This window comes from Peromyscus eremicus, chromosome 9 (genome assembly GCF_949786415.1).
Source record: "Peromyscus eremicus chromosome 9, PerEre_H2_v1, whole genome shotgun sequence".
Taxonomy (NCBI): Eukaryota; Metazoa; Chordata; class Mammalia; order Rodentia; family Cricetidae; genus Peromyscus; species Peromyscus eremicus.
In genome coordinates, this window is record NC_081425.1 from 60661368 (window position 1) to 60685310 (window position 23943).

The following is a 23943-nucleotide window of genomic DNA, read 5'->3' on the forward strand; positions in this document are numbered from 1 at the left end:
GAACTCAACCAGGGCAGGATCCCGGAGGCAGGAGCTAATGCAGACAGAGGCCATGGAGGAGTGCAACCTACTAGCTTTCTCCTCATGGCTTGCTCAGTCTGCTTCATTAATGCAACCCAGGCCCGCCATCTCTGAGGTGGCCACCAGCCACAATGGTCTAGGCCCTCCACCTTAACCACTAATTACAAATATGCCCACTAGGCTTGCCTACAGCCGGATCTTAGTGGAGACATTTTCTCAATTGAGATTTCCTCCTCTCACATGACTCTGGCATGTGTTAAGGTGAAATAAAAACTAGCCAGCACCCACTGTGACATTAACATCACATAGCTACCTTGGCAGTAGATGATAGGAATTTTTTGTTTCCCCTATGTTACGGAGTGAGCACCAGATATGTGATATGTTGTTGTATGGTGTATGATTACATATCCAGATTATTAATGTATTTCGGTATTTAGGTTCTACATCATTTACCTTTTGCTCTAATTACTATTAGAGGCTAAATGTTTCAAATTTTGTATAGTCTCACTAGCACAAGCAGAGAACACAGACGATTCCAAGCTCAAGTGTTGCACGAATCCTAAATGGTCTTTTTTTTTTTTTTTTTTTATAATTCTGGCGTGATCGGACACTGGACGGCCTGGGAATTGAACCTGGGTCCTCTGGAACATCAGTCAGTGCTCTTAACCTTGTGTTTCCTTCTTCCTTTTCTCCCCCGCTCCCTAAATGGTCTTATTATAAAAACCCAGAGTCAGTTATCAGGGTGAAAGCTGAAAGGTCAGAAGCATAGCAAATCATAGCCACCACCTCTTACCTCACCAACTCCTCAGCCTGCGAGAGTCACTTCCTATCTTCTCCCATCTGGTGAGGAGTTGGTGAGGTAAGAGGTGGTGGCTGTGGCTTGCTCTGCTTCTATGATCTTTCTGCTGATATCTGGTTCCGGGTTTTTATTATAAGACCAATTAGGGTTTGTGCAACACACAAGGAAATAAATATAAGTAGTATTCAGAAACTGAAACTGAAATAGACCAGGCAGGTTTGCTAAAAATTAAAAATAAAACCACTAAGATTAAAAGCTTAATGAGCAAAAGAAATGGGGTCTAAAATTGGAAATCCAAGTTGCAGTCTGTGAAGAACAAAAACGGGGTAATAAGCATTGGTAATTACCTACTTTGTAAAAGTGACAGGAGCTCTTATTAATGTGTATCATTTCTCAGAAACACTTTTTAGGTATTTTAACATCCCACTTTTGTTACAGATAGGGCAAAATAGATGAGATGAGAGGAAAATGTTGAGTTCGGTTTGGAATATCATAGGATTTGTGGTCATTTCTGGGTGGTGATCCAGAAGATACTTTAGCTCCGGTGAGAACTATTGGCCTAAATTCCTTAAGGTTGTTGGACTTGTGGAATACTCCCAAATCAACATAAATATAGCAGTTTACTTAAAGGAAGCTGCACTTGAAGGGGCAATTCAGGTCTGGATTTCAGAAGATCTGAAATCTTCTGTCCATATTCACTACCTAGAAAGTGTGTGTGTGTGTGTGTGTGTGTGTGTGTGTGTGTGTGTGTGTGTGTGTGTATGTGTGTATGTAGGGAAGAAAGTCAGGTGCATGGTGTTATGGAAGTTAGGGAAATGAAAATTAATGCGTGAATAATTTGAACAGAGCACTGCAGACATGCAACCCAAATAAGGATTGAGATCCTCAGTTGCAAGGTTGCTGATGGTCTTGGCAAGAATAGTGTTAATGGAGTTTTGGATAGAGTGAAAAGGAAGGTAGTGTAGATGGCTTTATAAAGAATTTTGGCTAACGAGGACAGTGATCAGTACAAAATTGGAGACTAAGTATGTTTTTAATGAAAGGAACTTGGGTATACTTACGATGATGTGGCTCTAGGTTATCACACAAAATACATAATACAATCATCACCAAATTACAGAGCATCAAAATCTTACTATTAGATAGTTATAGTTATAGTTAGTTAAAGATTAGATAGTTATAATTATAGTTTTCCTTGTTAAGAATTTCAGAAAAGAAACTCACTTAAGAGGTGTAAGTGTATAAATTTGAAAAACATTATAAGATAGTTCTGTTAGTAATATAAGTTAGAATAGAAAGTGAATCAGGTACATTTTGGACTTACCAAAAATAGGATAATGGAATATTTTCTCTGAGTTTGTCAAATGCAAATGGACTAGACATTGTTTATTTATTGCTTGTATATATTGTATATAGTTATTGTACTTATTGTATATAGTTTTTCTTATATTAGTTATAACTTTTTTCCTTTTTTCTTTTTATTAGAATAGAAGGGGGAGATATGGTGATATTTTATTTGTGCTGAAATGTGATTTTATTTGTATATTAATAAATAAAGTTGCCTGGGGATCAGAGCTAAAAGCAAACCATTTAGCAGAAGTCCAGCGGTGGTGGCACATACCCTTAATCCGATCACATGGCAGGCAGAGTCTCTGTGTGGTCAAGGATACAGCCAAGTGGTGACCCAAACCTTTAATCCCAGTACCAACCATAGAGACCTGGAGGTCTGTATAGACAGGCAGTGATGAGGAAATCATGTGGTTGGGTTTAGAGCCAATGAGAAGGTATAACAGAAAGGCAATAAAAAGACAGGTCACACAGGAGAAGGTTTCTCTCTCAGGCAGCGACTGGTAAGCTAAAGGTAGTCTTGGGCTTCGCTAGTGCTCTGATCTCTTAGGCTTTAACTCTGTATTTGGCTCTGCGTTTCTTATTTTACTAGAATTTCATCTATATCTACTGAACAATTTTTCTCTAAGGTAATTATAAACCAAATGAATTATTCAACATAGACTGTGTGTATGTACAAGACAAACACATTAGTGCACTGCCCTATGATGACATATCTGCTCTGGAGTCAGTCTGGAGCTGTATCATTGATCCCCACATGTACAAGCTTTGATATTTGGGGAATGCTACTGGGGTGTCTCTGTCTGTCTGTCTGTCTGTCTGTCTGTCTGTCTGTCTCTCTCTCTCTCTCTCTCTCTCTCTCCCCCCCCCCCTCTCTCTCTCTGTCCATCTGTCTATTTCTCTCTCCCCTCCTCCTCTGTTTCTTTTCTTTATGAGAGTACTTCATAAGGTTCCTAAGACCAATCAATCAAGTTATAGCAAATGTTTCTAAATAGGAGCAGTGCCTATGGCATGCTGAAGCTCCCAATAAATATTAACTATAATCATCACTCAGGCTCCCAACATCATTCCAACTGTGATGGCCAGTGTCTCATCTATCTCCATACACTTCAACACTATCTACCGACATCTTATGTTCATTCTCATTTCTGATACCATCTCCCTTATATTTACTAAGGACTGGCAAGTGGCTCAGCTTAGTTTTCCTTTCCAATCAAAATCCTGATTGTATTACTGGTATCTTCAACAACTATTCAAACAGCCTGTTCAAAAGGCTGGCCAGACACGGACTTCCACTCTTCACCTTTAAGTTTTAATTTCTCCGTAACTCGAGAGTCTGTGGCAACTTTTTTCCTCAAGAACCAACTACAGACTGGGCATGGTGGTGCACGTGATATATTGTATACCCTAATAAACTTGCCTGAGGATCAGAGGACAGAGCCAGCCACTAGATTAGACATAGAAGTCAGGCAGTGGTGGCACACACCTTTAATCTCGGAGGCAGAGATCCATTGGATCTCTGAGTTCAAGGCCACACGGGGCTACATGAGATTGATCCAGTATAGAAGAGAAACAGCTAGCCAGTGGTAGTACACACCTTTAATCACACACTTGAGATCTCATGCCTTTGCTTGGGAAGCACACCTGCCTTTAATCCCAGAAAGTAATATGGCAGGGCAGAGAAAGGTATATAAGGTGTGAGGAAACAGGAACTCAGTCTCTTTAGACTGAGGATTTCATAGAGGTAAGAGCTAGTGGCTGGCTGTTCTGCTTCTCTGATCTTTCAGCTTTCACCCTGATATCTGGCTCTGGTTTTATTTATTTATTTATTTATTTTTATTTTTATTTTTTATTAAAAGACCATCTAAGATTCAAACAACACTCCTTAGTTAGCAATATCAGTATCTTTAATTGAGATAGTTTTTTTGTTTTGTAATTTTTATTATTTTAAAATTTCATAAACTTTTTGATTAAAAATAAAAAACCTTGCAGATAAATAAAAAAAAATAAAAAACCTTGCAGATAAATAAAAACATCACATGGAAATTAACCAGACCAAAGTATATACAACTCAGTGAACAGTTAGAAAAGGCATTTATTTGCAATGGAAACTGTGGAGTATCACATTAAATTTTATACTTTCAGTATTGAATATATTTTATGTACTTATCTACTTGTTTTGGTTTGGTGTTGGTACTGAGCTCTTTTTAAAACGTAATGTTTTCATACTGCCCCAGACTTGGTGCTTGAGAAACACTCTGGATTGGAGCCAGTAGTCTGTTTTAACAAGCTATAGGATTCTGGGATACTAAAGTTTGAGAATTACTAATCCAAGCCAGGTATAGCGTAGAAGTGTTAGTATTATCAGTGGGGTTTGTTGTTATTATTTGTTTTTTTTGTTGTTGTTGTTGTTTATTTAGGCCTACACTGAATTGAATTATAATGGGTACCTATTACTATTACTTTGTATTTTGATGGCTGTAGCTTGTTGGTGTTACTGGGCAAAAGCATCAGTGGATCACAGTTTTTTATGCATTTCTTTTGAAGACCTTTTGGGTACTGGGTGTTGAACCTAGGGCAATTGCATGTGCTAAGTAAGTGCTCTCTCACTGAGCTTTTCCTCCAGCCTAGAGAACAAGTTTAATACAAGATGCATGGTAGTGTATTAGTAATGCTATTTTCCCCTTAAACTCTTAAAAGCAATGTGATATTCCATACACAAAAATAGATCTCATAGACAGTAATTCTTGAAGCAATAATAAAATAGATTTCCATGAATCCAGTACTTAATTTCAGAACTAGAATGAGTGAGCTAGCTCTATTTTTCTATTACTATGGCTACTAATTATTAAGTTGTGTCTCTAGATTTATCATATATACTTCTATACTGAAATATAATATTAATTTTTTTCATAAGCTAATGTGAAGAAAAGGTTCATTAATTTTTGTTAAATAATTGTATCACAGTTAATTAAATTGTTTTTATGTTTTGCTATTACATACCAATGATGCCCTCAAACTGTTTATATATGTCTTGTGGCACATGTAGCAAGAGTTTAAATAGAGTAGACTGTCTTTTAGGCTGATTTTTAGTGTTACCAAATTTTACCAGATTGTTGCTGGAAAGTGGTTGTACAGACAAATTTATCAGTTGCTCCACATCTTCCTGAATTCTTGTAGATACTGTACTTACTTGTTGATGTCTAATTCACACCGTATTAGTTTATAGAGCTTTAATTCACATACTGTTCAGTTCACTCATTGATTGTCTGCTGTTCAGTGGCTTTTGATGTATTTATTCCAAGAGTTGTGAAAGTGTCACAACTGAAGTTAAAATATTTTCACCATCATGGTAGATGGTGAAATCCTTTAGCCCTCACCTGCTGTTTTCTGACTCTCCTCCCTCATCCCCCACTCCCTCTATCTAAGAAATATTCATCTTTCTGCCTGTAGATTGCCAGTTCTGGATATTTGTAGAGATGGGATTATAGTATGTGGCTCAAAGTTCTTAGAGGTTAACTAGTGTGTATTGTATTCCTTTTTGTTGCTACATAGTTAATGAATAGAGTACATTGTATTTGTTGATCAGTTTTACTTTCTTCTAGTCCTTTTAATACATACCTGCTTTTTTTCTTTTTGTACTAGATAGCAAACACAGGGCTGTGCACATGTTAGGCAAGTACTCTACTACTGAGCTGCAACACTGGACCTCCTTTTAAAAATTTAGCCATCCTGTAGGCAGCATCTCAGGTGATTTTCATGTGCATTTCTCTGATATGTTTACTGGTCATTGTCTCCCTTCTTTGGAGAAATGACTATTTAGCAAATCTGCTGTGCTTTAATAGTGTCACTTGTCTTTTTATTATATTACTAAGTGTTAGCTGTAAAGATCCATGTTCTTCTATTAAATTTATACAATCTAGGGGTGTGGGATGTACTTCTGTTGTGTGGTATATTGTGTCCGATTCTGTTTGTGATGTTAGAAATCACCAATAATCATTGCCTGGACCCACGAATTTACTTAATTGTGATGACATCTGAGTTCTATCATTCCTTCACAATTCTGAGTTTGAAGGTAACATGTTCTTTTAGGAGGTTGATGTCTCATTGCTCTGTGGCTTTTATTGCTTTACAGAAGTAGCTTTGTCATGAATACCATGAAACAAGAATGCTTACTTGGTGGCAGTCCTTCCTTAAAGGGCATCAGTACAAGATAACACAGAGCAATCATTTTCTGTGTGTCACTACTGGAGAGGGTAGTTTTGTATCCTTATACAGTCTACAAAACCAAATTGAACCTGGAAATTATTTTGTCTTTTACCTTCCTTTCCTCAAGTAGAATTTAAACACTCCAGTTACAATGCTTGGGAAACAGTTGATAGGCCAAGGAACAAGTATAATGTGGCTGTTTATGTTTATTAAGGTACAGGTTTTATTCATACAACTCATGGATTGTAGTATGTAGGGTTTAATTTTGTTTTGCTTACAGATATGTTATTCCTGCTCTGATCTGTACTGTTCTGAACTGGTTGATTTATTTTCAGTGTAGATTTTTAGGGTGGATTTGTCATCTGAGAGTCTATGCTAACAGTATGTTTTTAAGTTGATACTCTTTTTTCTTTTTTAGCCACTTTCTATTAAGGGCCATTGTTTTTTAAAAGGTAAAATTGTTAATAAACTAGTCCAATAAAATACAAAATTTATAAAGCCCACTTATAAGCAAATAAAATGACTGCTTTTTTGGATATAGTTTGTTTCACCCTGGCTCCTTTTAGGGTCCTTAACCTCTTGGTGCACTGCAGCCCGATGCTCTCTATCCATGTGCATTTGGTTTTGTTTTTGCACTTGGAGTTTGTCAACTTCTTTTTTTAAAATGCTTATCTTTTTGATTTTTCACGACAGGGCTTCTCTGCGTAGCTCTGGCTGTCCTATAACTCACTCTGTAGACCAGGCTGGCCTTGAACTCATAGAGATCTACCTGCATCTCCCTCCTGAGGGCTAGGATATTGACTTCTTGAATGTGGCTTTCTTTTCTTTTTTCTTTTCTTCAGTTGTAAATTCTTAGTTGTTGTCTCTTTAAATGTTGCTTTTGTTCATTGCCTTTTTCTCTTTGGATCTTGAGTAAACAGGATATTGTAACTTACTGGACCTGCTATTTCTTTCTTTTCTATATTTATCACTATTTCTTTTATATTTACTAGTTGTTGCTCCCTTGTGAAGGCCCACAGAGGGTTGCATTAGAGGATTGCCTGACCACATGTGTGGTTACCAGGTGATTGGAAGGATCTGCACTTGGCTGTGCTAGGGGGAGGTCTTTTGCTCCACCCCTTGGCGTTCCTATAAAAGGCCCTTTAGAAGAGACAGAAGTAGCTGGTGGATAAGGATCCGGGCCCTCCTGAGGCTATCCTGTGTTTCTATCTTTTTCTCTCCTCTCTGTCTTTCTATCTAAATGTTTCTCCCTCTTCCCTCCTCAAGGGTACCCTGGTGAAAAAGTGGGAGTGGGCCACCCACAGAGAAATGGGTAGGCCTCCCACACTCCCTCCATTCTTTCTCTTCTTTTCTGTTTCTGTTTATTCATTCTCTCTAATCTCCCTTTTTTTCCCCTCTCCTAATCCCCTCCACAGAACCTCAGTGTATAACCCACATTGCACTTGAATTTAGGATCCTCCCAATGCAGCTATCAGAGTCCTTGCATTACAGGCATGCTTCACTACATCAAACCCCTAATTGTTCCTTCTAACTTACTATTTTTTTTTACTTTTATTTATTTTGTTTCAATGTAATTGCACCTTAAGCTTTATTGTGCACACAGGATTGTGTTACACAAGGAAACTCTCCCCCAAACTGTACTGTACTTAAATACTTAAATATGCCTAAGAAAAACTGCCCAGACTCCAAAAGTTTGAACCAACACCAGCTACTGAGTAATGTTGAACCAGACTCATGTGGATCAATGCTCTGCTGGCTATGGTGTTTGCTGAGACCTCTCACAAAGACCCACATGGAAGGAGAGAACCAACTCTCGAACAGTCTTCACACACACACACACACACACACAAATTATTAAGAGGACAGTTTTACTTAAACTATAAGGTTTCTTAAAACTCCCTGCAGTGGCAGTGCCATACTTCCTTTTCTCCACACAGCCCCCTAAACCCTAACAGTCGTTCCTCTAGACTCTCACCTAGCCAGTGTGTGCTCAGGTTTCACTTGTCTAAAATGCCGTGTTTTCTAAGTTTGGAGAGTTTCCAAATGAGATATATTGTAGTGTCTCTAGAGAGGCAGAACTGACAGAGATAAAGGTGAATACCACTGGGAGCAGATATACTAAGCTCATTGGCTTCATTTTGGAGGCCGAATAGTTAGTTCCACAGTGGCTGTTTGGAGGGTAGAGAACCAGGGAAGGCTGAAGCTATAGACCCATGAGAGGTGTGGCAAGGGAAAGGCAGGCATACTACTGTGAGTCCAGAGGATGGGGAATGTGCTCAAAGGCAGAGACAAAGACACCCCAGACCTAGGCTAAAACTTGCCCATCCTTTCTGTTCTATGTGGACACCCAGTTTATTGGCTGGTGTCCACCTATGTTGATGACAGACTTTAACTCACTTACCAACATAGATGCCACTGTCCTTTGACATCCTTACAGACATACCCTAGACAGTTGAGTTGAATTATAAATGCCAAGAATGAACTCAGTGCCTACTGAAGCACTGAGAATAATTAGTGCTTTACCAGCTCCCTGGCCATACCTTAATCTAATAAATTGACAGCCAGATTTCACATCACAAGGATTGTACATGAGATTAATTGATAAGAGTTTGAAGTCTGTTTTTAGGTTGTTAATCAGCTTTCCTATACCATGACAAAGTACATCAGATAATCATTTTCCAGGAGGAAAGGGTTATTTAGCTTATGGTTTCAGAGTTGGAATTCATGGTCAGTTGGGCCTGTGGCCACACAGTACATTATGTTGGGAGTGTATGGTGGAGGAAGGTCTCTTTGTTCTTGGCAGCAGATAAGCAAAGAGTCGTTAGGGAGAGGCTACACCCCTAATATCCTATTTTTCTCCCACTAGATTCTGCTTCTTAAAGACTTGTAACTTCCAAGGAATACCGTAGGCTAGGGTCCTTTGGGGGATACTTACCCAAATCATACCATTAGCCTGAAGCCCTTTAATCTCGCCACCTGACTTTCTTATGTGCTTGTTACTGACTTAGAACAGTGTTCCATGGTATGTAAATGTCACAGCTGAAGCATGGAAAATACTTGGTTTGTTGTTGCTTTGTTGGTTTGGCTACTAGGAGTAAAGCTGTTGTAAACATACGGTATAAGTTTCTTAGGAAAATAAGCTTCTTTCTACTGGAATAAATGCTTAGAAGTTCAGTGTCTGGGTCCTATGGTAGTTGCATGTTGAGTTTATGAACGTCAAATTGTTTTTGAATTATTGTTCTGTTTTATATTCCCCAACAATGTACGAAACTTCTTCATCTTGCCAATGTCTGGTATCAACACAAGCTTTTCTGTCTGTCCGGCCATAGGACAATCTCAGGGATTTTTACCAGCTCCCTGGCCATACCTTAATCTAATAAATTGACAGCCAGATTTCACATCACAAGGATTGTACATGAGATTAATTGATAAGAGTTTGAAGTCTGTTTTTAGGTTGTTAATCAGCTTTCCTATACCATGACAAAGTACTTTAGATATCAGCTTCCAGGAGGAAAGGGTTATTTAGCTTATGGTTTTATAAACTTGTATTAGTATGGGAAGAACTGACTGTTTCACCAAGTTGCATCTCCTAATACATGGACATTATGTGCTTCTCCATTTATTTATATAATCATTGGCTTCATTTTAAAATTAAAAAATTGGTGTGTATGTGTGGTTTTTTTTTTTTTTTTTTTTTTTTTTTGTTTGTTTGTTTGTTTGTTTTTCGAGACAGGGTTTCTCCGTGTAGCTTTGCGCCTCTCCTGGAACTCACTTGGTAGCCCAGGCTGGCCTCGAACTCACAGAGATCCGCCTGGCTCTGCCTCCCGAGTGCTGGGATTAAAGGCGTGCGCCACCACCGCCCGGCAATGTGTGGTTTTTTTTTTGTGTGTGCATGTGACAGAGCCGGGGAGGGGGAAGGAATTTGTGCACAGGTTTGGAGGTCAGAGGACAGCCTTGGGTATTGATCCTACCTTCTACCTTGTTTGAGACAGTCCCTTTTTCTTCCTGATACATGTTCAGAATTCTGGGGATTCTCCTGTCTCTGCCTTCTGTTTTGCATAGGAGTGCTAGGATTACAGATTAACTAATATTGCACATGTTAGTTTTTTTTTGTTTTGTTTTGTTTTGAGAAAGGTGCATGCCTGGTGTCTATGGCTCAACTTTGTCAGGCTTAGCATCTAAACGTCTACCTTTGGATGCAGAAATCTGTTTTTTTTTTTTTTTTTTTGTTTGTTTGTTTTTGTTTTGTTTTCCTCGAGACAGCGTTTCTCTGTGTAGCTTTGCGCCTTTCCTGAAACTCGCTTGGTAGCCCAGGCTGGCCTCGAACTCACAAAGATCCTCCTGGCTCTGCCTCCTGAGTGCTGGGATTAAAGGCGTGTGCCACCACTGCCCGGCAGAAATCTGTTTTTTATTGCCACTTAAAATGTGCTTCTGTCTGTGAGTCTTCAGTAAGTTGTAGCTTGTATAATATTGGATATGTAAATTTTTCAAAGGTTGAAACTGTATTTTAAATTTCACTATGTTTTCTTTGCTAATGTAGAGGTATAATTTTGTGTTTTATTTTTTTGTTTTATGACCTCATTGAACTTACTAGTTAGATCCAGGATTTTTTTAGGTTCCTATATTGACAATCGTGCTGGTTGCAAATAAGGACTGTTGTGTTTGTTTTTTGTTTTGTTGTTGCACTCTGATCTATGTATGTTTACGTCCTTTTCTTACCTTATTTTACTGCCAAGAACTCCTGGCATTATAGTATTGAATAAGAACTGTGAAAGTAAAATCTTTGTCTTGTTCTCATTCTTTGGAAGAAAATAGTCAGACTCTCAGGTATGTTAATAATAGTTTATGGGTTTTTTGTTTTTGTTTTTTGTAGTTCTTTAGTTTGATTTGAATTTCCTCTTTTGCTTTTTTTTTTTGAAGATTTTATTATGAATGGGTTTACTTTTTGTTGTTGTTTTGTTTTGTTTGTTTTTTAGGTAGAGTTTTGGTGTGTAGTCCTGGCTGGCCTGGAACTCCCAGAGAGCAGCCTGCCTCTGACTCCTCTGAGTGCTGGGATTGAAGGTGTGTGCCACTGTGCCCAGCTGGGTATAGAATTTTGTCAAATATTTTATCTTTTTTGTTTGTTAATATGTTTCACACTGATTAGATTTCAAATACAGAACCAGTCTTGGATTCTGGAATAAAGTCCACTTTGTTATGGTGTATATTCTTTTTGTACAGTATACATTATGTGTGCGCCCCCCCCCCCCTCCAGTATCCTCAAGAACTATGTTCTAAGACCTTTACTGGTACCTGAAACTATGGTATGGATAATATACCTTGTATATAACTTACTTTCTCCCATATATAAAAATACTGATGATCTGAGTTTAAATGAACAAATTAGGAACAGTAAAAGATTAACAGCTATAGCAATATATTGTAATAACATTTACATGGATTCTCTCTTACCCAACATACTGTATCATATTGTATTTACTCCTGTGATGGTGATTTGAGGTGGTTCACTGCCTACATGATGAGATTAGATGAAGTGAGGTGAAATGAATGAAGGCAATTGGGCATTTTGATATAGCATTGGAATACCACGTAAGGGTTACCTGAACACAATACAGTGCCACACAGTTAATGTGATAGCTGTCATGGTGTTAAGTGATGACCAGACAGAACAAAGGGATGATTTGTATGATGGGCAAGAAGGTGACTTTTTATCAAGAAACTCAGAATGTACAGAATAGTTTATTTTTGTGATTTTTTCCATTGAATTTATGTGCATTATATGCATTTATGTACATATATACATGCTTATTGACATATGAGTAGGAGCTAGAGGAGGACATAGCATGTTCTGCTCTGTCACTGCCTGCTTTATTCCCTTGAAACAGAGTCTCTTACCGAACCTGTAACTGGTCATTTCAGCTAGGCTGGCTAGCCAGTCTGTCTCCACCTCCTAATGCTGGGGCTACAGTACAGGCATCCATGGCCGTGCCTAGGGTGTGTGTGTGTCTGTGTGTCAGGAGTGAGATCTGGTGTTTTAATTTCAAGTCCTCATGCTTGCGCAACCAACACTCATTACCCACTGACCCATCACCCCAACCCCTATTTAATATTTTTAGACTGCAGTTGACAATGGGTAAAAACTTGGAAAGTAAAACTCCTGGTATGGAAAAACTACTATATATTGAATTTTTATTTGGTAATTTTTTGCTTGAGAGTTTCCACATCTATACCCATAGGGAATATTGGCTTGCAAGTAAGTATTCTTGTTAGTACCTTGTCATATTTTTGGAAAGAGGTGATGTTCTGATTTTTTTCCTCCAGACATTAGAAGATTTCTCCATTTAAATCTTCTGAGCCTTGATAGGAAAACATTTAAATTATGAATTTCATTATTGCAACTTCTTCTGTTGGTTAAGACATAGTAGTTTGTTTTTCAGAAGCTCATCCAGTTCATCTAAATTAACAAATTTGCGTGTTTTCAGTTATTCCTTATTCTTGTGATGTTACAGACTGTGTTTTACTGCTATTTTGATTCCCAGTATAAGTAGTTTGTATACTCCTTTCTTTTTACTTCTCTGGGTTTATTTTTTTTTCCCCTGTATTTTGTCAGTTATGCTGATTTTGCTTTCAGAGAGAATGAGAGCTTCGTTTCATTGTTCTGCTTTTTCTTTTTTTTTCAGTTTTATCAATTTTTATTTTTTTGAAATTGTTTTTCATTTTATGTATGAGTGTTTTGCCTGCATGTCTGTCTGTGTTCCACATGTGTACAATGCCAACAGATGCCAGAAGAGGGCATTGGATCCACTAGGACTGGAGTTACAGACAGTTGTGAGCTCCCATATGGATGCTGGGAACCAAATCTGGGTCCTTTGCAAGAGCAACAAGTACCCCTAACCACTGAGCCATATCTCCAGCCCTTATCAATTTCTTTGCTTTGTTACTTCCTCCTTTTTTGGTCTGGTCCCCAACCCCTAGTCTAGCAGCTCTTATTTTAAAATAAAAAATAAAGTATTTTAAAATTCGTCTTTGTCTTTAAATCCAAAGGAGTCATTCTGCCAATTTCTGACTTGTTTGGAAAGTTAAATAGTGACAAACCGAATTTAGAGTCACAGGAGATTTAAGGGACATTTCATACTCAAGCCATAATATTCTGCTACTGGCTTCTCATAGACTTATGGTCAAATGCATTCAGCCCAACTTTGAAAGCCCCTATAGTCTACAGTTTAAGCTTTGTTAAAAAATCCAGCCTTTTCTGAGACTCAAGGTAATCAATCTCTTAACTGTGAGTCCCGGTAGAATTAAAAAGAAATTAATTTTCAGTCTACAGTGACACAGAATAAACACTCCTATTCCAAAGGGAGGAATGGAGAGCTAGAATGGAAAGACCAAAACAACTGAATCTACAGGGTGAGTGCCAAGCCCAGTAGCCCATGTCTGGCATCTGAGCCTTTATATGAGTCCCACTGCGTGGGCTTTGGGTTGCCTCACTCTACAGCTCTACTCCTTGCAGCACACATGGCCTCTCTTTTGGACCAGTTTCACTCAGTCTTTACAGTTTCCCTCTGTAGACATCCTGTATTCCTGATATGTCCAGCATGCTGGGGTTATCATTGCAGTTTAGGCTTTACCTTAGCTTTACGCAGTAGCCTCACAGGTTCTCCTTGCAGTGAATCTGACCCTGCCACACATTGCCTGACCTCTTCTGAAACATTGACATAAGTCTTCATGACCCTTGAACTCTTATATTTTTCATGCCTGCAAAATTGGACACCGACTTCTGCTGTGGCTATAGTGGCTGCATGTCTTCATAGTTTAACCCAGGCAATATACTTCTCTAGGCAGCCATTTTTTGAGCAGAGAACTCTTACAGAGGTATTCTTGTTTTTCAGGCACTCCACTGTCAGATAAAGTTTTTCAAAAAGATTTTCAGTTTTACAGTGCTGAGCCTTTGATTCAAGGGATATTGCTGTTAGGGCACCATAGATGTGTAATGTCTTCAGAAACCAGAAGAGGGTATTGTATTTCTTGGAGCTGGAGTTACAGGTGGTTATGTGTGCTAGGAACCAAATTTTCATCCTCTCGAGGATTAGCAAACACTCTTAATCCCTGAGCCGAGTGTTAAGCCTGACAAACCCATTTTTAGTGCGTGAGTACAGTGGGCGGTCTCTTCACTGCTCTAACCTCCTGAACATCTGTAGCAGCTCTGCCATGTCTCTGTTGCCACTTGTAAGGTGAACACTCCTCTCCTCATCAAATTGCACTTTTTACATTTTTCTGCTCAGAATTCTTGATATAAACCAGGCTAAAGGCATTGAGCGCCATCCATGCAATAGCCTGAATGCTAAGATGTCTAGAAGTTTCAGTTTCCAAACAAATTAGTTCATTACTTTTGAAATTTCCAGGACACAGGCAGAATGGAGCCAGATTTTTTTTCCCCCCCAGAATGTAACACAAATAACCTTTGGCCCAGTTCCTGTAGAACCTTTGTTCCCTTATGGAACTTCATGAACACAGAGTTTGCTGTTTGTATTTCTAATTTCCCAGGCTCCAAACAGAATGGTTTCTCTGCGTAGCCCTGGCTATCCTGGAACTCACTTTGTAGACTAGGCTGGCCTTGAACTCACAGATACCCACCTATCTCTGCCTCTTGAGTGATGGAATTAAAGGTGTGCGCCACCACTGCTTGGCATAAAGTCAGCTTTTTAGCTAATGAAATTCATATTCAAAAAGAATTGGTCAAGTAGGTGCAGTAGCGCATGCTTACTGTCTTGAGCTTGGAAGGAAGGCGAAGTAGGAGTTTGAATTCAAGACCAGCTTGGGTTACGTAGTGAGATCCCATATGAATAAACAACAGATTAAATAAATAAATACATGGGTTAGTTTTTAATTTTTAAGATTAAATTGGGGGGCTGAAGAGATGGCTCAGGTAAGAGCATTAACTGCTCTTCCAGAGGATCCAGGTTTAATTCCTGGCACCCACATGGTGGCTCACACCCTTCTGTAGTCCTAGGAGATCAGGGCTTTCTTCGTGCCTCTATGGGCACTACATACATTCATATAAAATAAATAAACCCTCAAAAATTGTTGAAAGAAGCTTAAGTTGGTTCTAAAAAAAAAGACACCAATTTGCATATTAGCAGTACTAATATTTTGATACTAATGTAATCTTTATTTTTCTTTTTAGACAATGCGAAGACACAGAAATGAAGTGACAGTTGAACTCCGGAAGGTAAGGAGGGGAGTGTGCATCTAAAGAAACCAGTTCAGAGACTATTCTGGCTGTGGATGTGACACTACTCCTGTGATCTCAACACTTGGGAGGTGGAGACAGGAAGACTGAGGGCAAGGGTCATCTACTACATATCAGATTTAAGGCCAGGCTAGGCTACATGAGACCCTGTCTTAAAAAACTGGTACACAGAGCAAGGGGTGTTTTTTGTTTGTTTGTTTGTTTTTGTTTGGTTGTTTTTTCTGTGTTAAAATTGTGTGTGACTTGAATTATGAAAATACAGTGGCCAAACAGTTATCCCTAAAACCACCCAACATACGCCACACCAGGGTTACCAAGATGGCTTAATGTGTAGAGGTACTGTCTGTACAAGCTTTGCAGCTTGTGTTTGATCCCGAGAACCTAGGTAAGGTGGAAGGAGAACCCATTCCACAAGTTGTCCTCTGATTTTCACACGTACTCCATTGTACACGTTCCCACACACATCCATATACATCCACAAGCATACAGTAATAATAGTAAATAAAAACTCATATGATTAAATAGTTATAATTGTGTACAGTCACAATTATAATATCCATTTTACTAAGGGTGCTAAGTATTTTGAGAAACACTTTGCCTTCATTAAAATTCCACAACATTTAAGGAAATTACTATTTTCTTAATCCTCTCTTGTCTACGTGTGGTAGGACCCTCCCTATTCCCATGTCTGCAATAGGAGAAACCTTATTTATTAATTACTAACTGAATGCAAGTGGTGTCAAGATTATTTTCTTTTATTTAATTTTAAAGAATTTAGAGAGTCACTTTGATGGTTTGAATAGGAATGGCCCCCATAGACTCATATTTTAATAGGGAGTGTCATTAGGAGGTGTGGCCTTGTTGGAGGAAATGTGTCACTGGGAGTGGGCTTTGGGGTTTCAAATGCCCAAGCCAGGCCCAGTGGCTCTGTCTTCCTGTTGCCTGCTGATCCAGACGTAGAACTCTCAGCTGCCTCTCCAGCACCATGTCTGCCTGTGTGCCTCCATGCTTCCTGCCATGACGATAACGAACTAAACCTCCAAACTGTAGGTTAGCCCCAGTTAAATGTTTACTTTATAAGAGTTTCTTTGGTCATGGTGTCTCTTTACAGTAATAGGACTTTGACTAAGACACTTACCTTCATCAGAGTGTATTTTCATGTGAACTTATTTTATAGGAAACAAATAATTTAAATTGCCAATCAAGAAAATTAATACATTGATTTCTCTATAGTTGTACTTTCTAAGAATAGATTTGGAATTTACTTCAAATCTTGATATCTTGAATTAGATCCTTCTTCTGATTTAACTCCTTTCTCTATTAAATTACCATGGTGAAGCTTTTCAGTCTTAAAGAGAAAATGTGTCTATGTGTACTGTTACCTGACCTCTGGCTCCGGTTACATGAACCCTTGTTTCTATTTTATCTCTTTACTCTCTTCCTTCTCTATTAAGTCTGTGTGTAGATATTGTGATAATGATCCTTAGACAGCTGTACTTCTGGTTTCTGTCATATTGTGGACAGAGTTACATAGGAATTAAATCTTTGATCTAAAGTCACTAGCTGACAAATGACAAAGTTTTCAACCATTGTGCTGTAGTATGTCTTAGTGTAAGTGTTCAAGGAATAATGCTTTATAAGTTGAGAATCAATTTAAAGCTTGTTATTGGCTGGGGCTGGAGAGATGGCTCAGAGGTTAAGAGCACTCTTGCAGAGGTCATGAGTTCAATTCCCAGCAACCACGTGGTGGCTCACAACCATCCATAATGAGATCTGTGCCCTCTTCTGACCTGCAGGTGTATATGCAGACAGAACACTGTATACATAATAAATAAATAAATCTTAATTAAAAAAAAGCTTGTTACTGGTATTTCCCACCCTGACACATTATATTAAACTTATAATGATTGATCAGTCAGGTAAACTAAAAGTGAAACATGTTAAGGTCATTTGGCTGATCAGATTCAGTATTTATTTCAGTTTGTTGTTTGACTTTTTTTTTTTTTTTTTTTTTTTTAAATACTCCCATGTTGTGGGCCAGTAAGGTGGCTCAGCAGGTAAGGGAACTTGCCACCAAACTTGACAACCTGAGTTTGATCCCCAGAACCCGTATGTGGAAGGAGAGAACTAGCTCTCAACCTGTCCTTTGACCTCCACCTGAGCACCATGGCATGCACACATACCCTCTACACACAAAATATTACATATTGAACTGGGTGTGGTAGCTCACACCTGTAATCCCAGTTGGGATTGGAAGGTGGGACAGAACTGCCATAAATTCAAGGCTAGCCTGAGTTTGTGGGACATCTGTCTTAGAAAACCCTGAACAGAATAAAACAACTATCTTAGTCGGTGTTCTATTGCTGTGAAGAGACATCATGACTGAGCATTTAATTGGGGCTTGCTTACAGTTTCCGAGGTTTAATACACTGTCAGCATGATGAGAAGCATGGGTGCATGTAGGCAGACATGGTGCTGGAGAAGCCGAAGAAGGAAGTAGGAAGAAGAGAGTACCACTGGGTCTGGCTTGGGCTTCTGAAACCTCAAAGCCCACCCCCAATGACACATTTCCCTCACTAAGACCACACCTACTCTAACAAGGCTGTATCTCCTAATCTTTTCAAATAGTGCCACTCCATAAGCATTAAAATATATGAGCCTATGTGGGACATTTTTATTTAAACCACCTCAACAACCTTACCCTGACCTTTCTCTATATTAGCAAGGTATACAAGAAAAACCATAAGGTTATATTAGTTTGGGCAAAGCATTTTACAAAATCTAATGCCCATTCCTGGTTAAATGACCAAACACATCAGGAATGAGAGGAGTTACCACATTTGATGAAGAACAACCACAAACTTCATACTTAATGATAAAAGACTGAAAGCTTTCCCCTAAGATTTGGAGACAAGTCAAGAGGATCCATTCTCACTGTTGTTAATTATTATACTGTTGGAAGTTCTGCAGTGCCAGAAGAGAAGAGAAGGAAGGAAGGGAGGGAAGGAGGGAGGGAGGTAGAGAGGGAGGGAAGGAAGGAAGGAAGGAAGGAAAAGATAGCTTTGTATATGACAGTACTATCTGTGTGGAATATTCACTTTAAGGCTTCTGGGACTGAGAATATAAATGAGTTGGTAGGTAGAGTGCTTACTAGCATGTAAGAAGCCCCACGTTCTATCCCAGCACTACATAAACCAGTCATAGTGCATACCAGTAATCCTAGCACTTGTAGACAGGAGGATCAGGAATTCAAAGCCATCTTCAGCTACATAGCAAGTTTAAGGGTCAGCCTGGGAATATATGAGACCCTATCTGTAACTGGTCTTTCTTTGTACTGACAGCTCCCGAATAACACAGAGACTTTATGAGGTATGAAAGCTTAGCTGTAGCTGGAGTTTTCCTGCCTGGCCCACAGTCAGGATAAATTTCTCTCACCTGCCAGTCCCACAGCCGCTCAGACCCGACCAAGTAAACACAGAGACTTATACTGGTTACAAACTGTATGGCCGTGGCAGGCTTCTTGCTAACTGTTCTTACAGCTTAAATTAATCCATTTCCATTAATCTATACCCTGCCGCATGGCTCGTGGCTTACCGGCATCTTCACATGCTGTTTGTCATTGTGGCGGCTGGCAGTGTCTCTCTGACTCAGCCTTCCACTTCCCAGCTTTATTCTCCTCCTTGTCCCGCCCATACTTCCTTCCTAGCCAATGGCCAATCAGTGTTTTATTTATTGACTAATTAGCAACACATTTGCCATACAGAACATCCCACAGCACTTAGCCTTAGCTTAGGCTTGTTCTCAACTATCTCTTAAAATTTAAATTAACCTATTTATATTAGTTTATGTCTTGCCATGTGGCTAGTAACTTTCATCAGCACTGTGCATCCCACTTCCTCCAAATCTTACTGGTGAATCCCTGCCTCTCAGATTCTTCCTCAGAGTTCCTGTCTCTTCTCGGATGTCCCACCTATCCTCTCCTGCATAGCTATTGGTCATTCAGCTCTTTACTAAACCGGTCAGAAGGTGCCTTAGGCAGGTGAGGTTAAACAGAGTCACATCTTAACACAGTGTACAAAAAGATTATCCCAACACAGATCTCAGGGGAAAAATAAAGATACTAGAAGATCTAGACTGTAAATGAATTTGATAAGCATAAAGTTCAGTTCATAAAAATCAAAATCAATCATATATACTAACAACATGCAGAAGCAGGATTAAAAAAATACCATTCATAGTTACCTCAAAGAAAAGAAAATACTGAAAATATGGAAGATGGCAAGGCGTTTGTAGGCAAGTATGAGGACCCAAGTTTGATTTTTCAGGACACATGGTGAAAGGAGAGAACCAACTCCTGTGAATTATCCTCTGACCTCCACACCTGACACACACACGAATAAATACATAATAAAAACATGTGCAAGTTCTGTATACTGAAAATTATGACATGCTAATGAAAGGAAGGAAGAATTATGTAAACAGTTAAATATACTGTATTCATAGATTGGAAACCTCAACATAGTAAAGATGCCATCCTATATTGATCTATTGATTTAATATATTATCTGTTAAAAAATCTTAGCAAGAATTCTTATAGACATAGAAAAGCTTATTTTATTTATTTATTTATTTATTTATTGGTTTTTTGTTTTTGTTTTTTTTTTTTTTTCCTCCGAGACAGGGTTTCTCTGTGTAGCTTTGTGCCTTTCCTGGAACTCACTTGGTAGTCCAGGCTGGCCTCGAACTCACAGAGATCCGCCTGGCTCTGCCTCCCGAGTGCTGGGATTAAAGGCGTGCGCCACCACCGCCCGGCTTATTTTAAAATGTACTCCTGGATAGCTAACACAGTCTTGGCCAAAAAAAAAAAAACCAAAAACACAGAAAAGAAAAGGAAACAAGGAATTGGTTTGCTCAGTATGAAAGCTTATAGTATATAGTGAATAGTAACCAATACTTTACTGCTATCAGGACAGGTACACAGATCCATGGAATAGAGGTAAAACTCTGAAATAGACCCAAATCCATTAGCAGGTCCCCAAGGGATTGCTTGCTTGCTTATTTATGTATTTAATGGTTCTATGAATTAAACCTAGGTAGCACATGTTAAGTCTCTACCACCAAGCTATAGCCTTAGTCCCCAGTTGATTTTTGGTAACAGTACAAAACCATTTCAGTGGAAGAAGGATACCCTTCTCATCAAGGGACACCATGAACATCCATACAGTACCGCAGGAAGTTGGAGAGATGGTTCAGTGGTTAAGAACACTCACTGGCTGCTCTTCTAGAGGATCTTGAGTCTCAGCACCCACATGGTGGATCACAGCCATCTGTAACTCCAGCCCCGGGGCATCAGATGGCCTCTGGGAACCAGGCACATACATGGTGCACAAACATACATGCAAGAAAAACATCTAAACACAAAATTTTAAAAACAACAACAAAAAATACCTCAACCCAGACATCACACTATATGCAAAAATTCAGACTCAGATAATACATTTAAATATGAAACACAAAAGTATAAAACTTCTAGAAAAAAAAAACATGAAGGAAATGTTAAGAATCTAGGGCCAGACTTAAGAATGGGGTACAGAAAACATAATCCTTAAAGAGATAAGCTGTGGGTGAATCTCTCCGGCCTTTTCCATCCACACCTTCCCCCTAACCCAACAGATCTAGCCCATTTCCCACATCCAGTACCCTAGCCTAGTCTGGCCACCCCAACTGTGCCTGAAGCACTTTCTAGGCTTCCAACTGAACATGTCCTACCTACTATCCCCCTCAAGTCCCTTCTGCACCAAATCCAACCACTTTACCCAGATAGAACTCTTATTTCCTTTTCTAGGGTCTAGCCAAGTAAGTCTCTCTGACCTCACATGCCTGTGCCACACTGAACTCTAGGCTTCTTCCAGGACTCTCCCTAACTATTCCCTAACCCAATTCGGCCCTTTCCATACCACACCCAACCTTGCCACCCATACTCTAGGCATGGACCAGGAAGCACATCCTGTACACCAACGCAGACCCTTCTGTCCATTTAACTTCATTCTACCCAAGCCATTTCTGACCTCACAGCCAAACCTGCCCACACATCCTCTTTTCTGCCCCAACCTGCTCTTGTCCACGTTAGACTCAGAACTAACAAAAAAGGTCCACATGCCCATATCTCATTGCAAAAATACCAACAATATGACAGATTAAGCCAATATCGTCTCTCCAAAACTTAACTGGTCTCATAGAAATGTTTGCCAATTAAAATTACCTAGATGAACCCAGAACACAGACTTTAAAGGAACAATCAAAATTTATTAAAGAATTTGAGGAGTTTAAAAAATATTCAAAGAAACAGCTCAATGAAGTTAAGGAGAAAGAACTTAAGGAAAATAAAAGACTGGTGCCCAAGAAAACACAAATTCAAGGCTGGTGGAAATGATAAAAAACAATCCAGGACTGGAAAATGGAATTCAGTAAGGAGATAGAAATATTAAAGTTTCTCAAGCTGCAATGATGATGGAATTGAACAACGTAATAACTCTACTAGATAACTCAAGGAAAGACTTGTAAGTAAAATGAATCAAGTAGAAGAAAGAATATCAGGACTTGTAGAAGATAGAATACCAAGAATGGAAGATAAAGTAGAGGGTCTAGATCAAATAAGCAAGAAATTTGAAAAGAAATTTAAAAGAACAAAGGAAATGTTGGAACATACAGGAAATGTAGGACACTGTGGAAAACATTAAATCTTTGAATTAGAGTCATAGATGAAGGAGAAGAATCAATTCAAAGTCTGTGACATAGAACAGAACTTCAACAAAATCATGGAAGAAAACTCCAAACTAAGGAAAGACACACCCATATAGACACCAAAAATACACAGCACCCCAAGTAGATAAGATCAGCAATGAAAATCACGCTGGCATATCATAGTTAAAACACTAAATATGCAGAACAAAGAAAGTATATTGAAAGCTGAAAGAGAAAAACACAAATCATAAACAGTGAAAAACCCATCAGAATAACAGCTGATCTCTCAGTGGAACTTTGAAAATCAGAAGAGCCTGGAGCAGTGTATTTCAAGTCCTAAAAGACTATGTTGACCATCCCAGACTATTAGGCAGCAAAACTATCTGCCATAGTTGAAGGTAAAAAATTTTTTCCATGATATAATCACCTAAAACATTATATCCAACCAAACAAACCCAAGAAAATACAGGAAACAGTATTTGGGGCTGAAGAGAGGAATGAGCATAACAGAGATTTGGAAAGATACAAAACCATATTATTAAAACACAAAGTACTACTGAGAACAGAAACAAGTTATCAAAAATCAGCAACACAATGACCACAATTAACATACACATATTAATAATAACTTTACATATTAATGGCCTCAAGTCTCTCATCAAAAGACATGGGCTGACTGGATAAAGAAACAGAATCCATCCATCTGTTGTTGTTATACATCATAGCCTTAAAGATAGGCATCACCGTAGATTAAAAGGATGGACAAAAGTACTCTAATTAGATATGACCGGTAAGCAGACAGATGTATCCTAATATCTGACAAAATAGACTTCAAATTAAAACTAATGAGGATATCAGGAATACTTAATTACAATTAAACAGTTAACCAAGAAGACATTATTATCCTTAACAGATGTGCCAAACTCTGGTGAATTTTTTTCATTAAAAAATCTATTGCTGTATTTATAGGCACAGTTTAGTATCAATTCATTAATAGGTGATTTTAATACCCTACTTTCCCCCATAGACAAGTCATCTGGACAAAAATAAACAGAAGCATCAGAATTAATTGACATCACACATCAAATGGACTTAACGGGTATCTACAGAATAATTTACACAAACAACAAGAATATACATTCTATTCAGCAGTGCACAGATGGTTTTTTTTTTTTAGAGTAGACCACATCATGGAACAAGCAACAAATTTTACAAATTCAAAAAGATTGAAACTATCTGACCACAATGCAATAAAACTTGAAATACCTAGCAAACAGATATCTGGTAAATGCACAGACTTACAGAGATTAAACAACTCATTATTGAATAATGAATGAATCAAAGAAGGAATCAAGGGAGAACTAATTTTTCATAACTAAATAAAAAGTGAAAACACAACACAAAAACCTCTGGGACACATTGAAAGCAATCCTATAAAGACAATAGCTCTAAGTTTCTACATTTAAAAATCAGAAAAAGCACAAATAAATGACTTAACGATACAACTCAGATATGTGGAAAACAAGAACAAACCAAATCCAAAACTGGTCTGAAAATCAGCCGAAATTAATAT

General features: G+C 38.5%; 1 protein-coding gene across 3 annotated transcripts in view; it reads left to right on the forward strand.

Moving 5' to 3' along the window:
* Positions 1 to 23943, forward strand: part of Kpna3 (karyopherin subunit alpha 3) — an 80195-nt gene that overhangs the window by 23024 nt on the left and 33228 nt on the right. For all 3 annotated transcript variants that reach the window (XM_059273525.1, XM_059273526.1, XM_059273524.1), the window contains exon 2: positions 15561 to 15605. In XM_059273525.1, coding sequence (XP_059129508.1) covers positions 15561 to 15605 — 45 coding nt within the window. The remainder of the gene's footprint in view (positions 1 to 15560; positions 15606 to 23943) is intronic.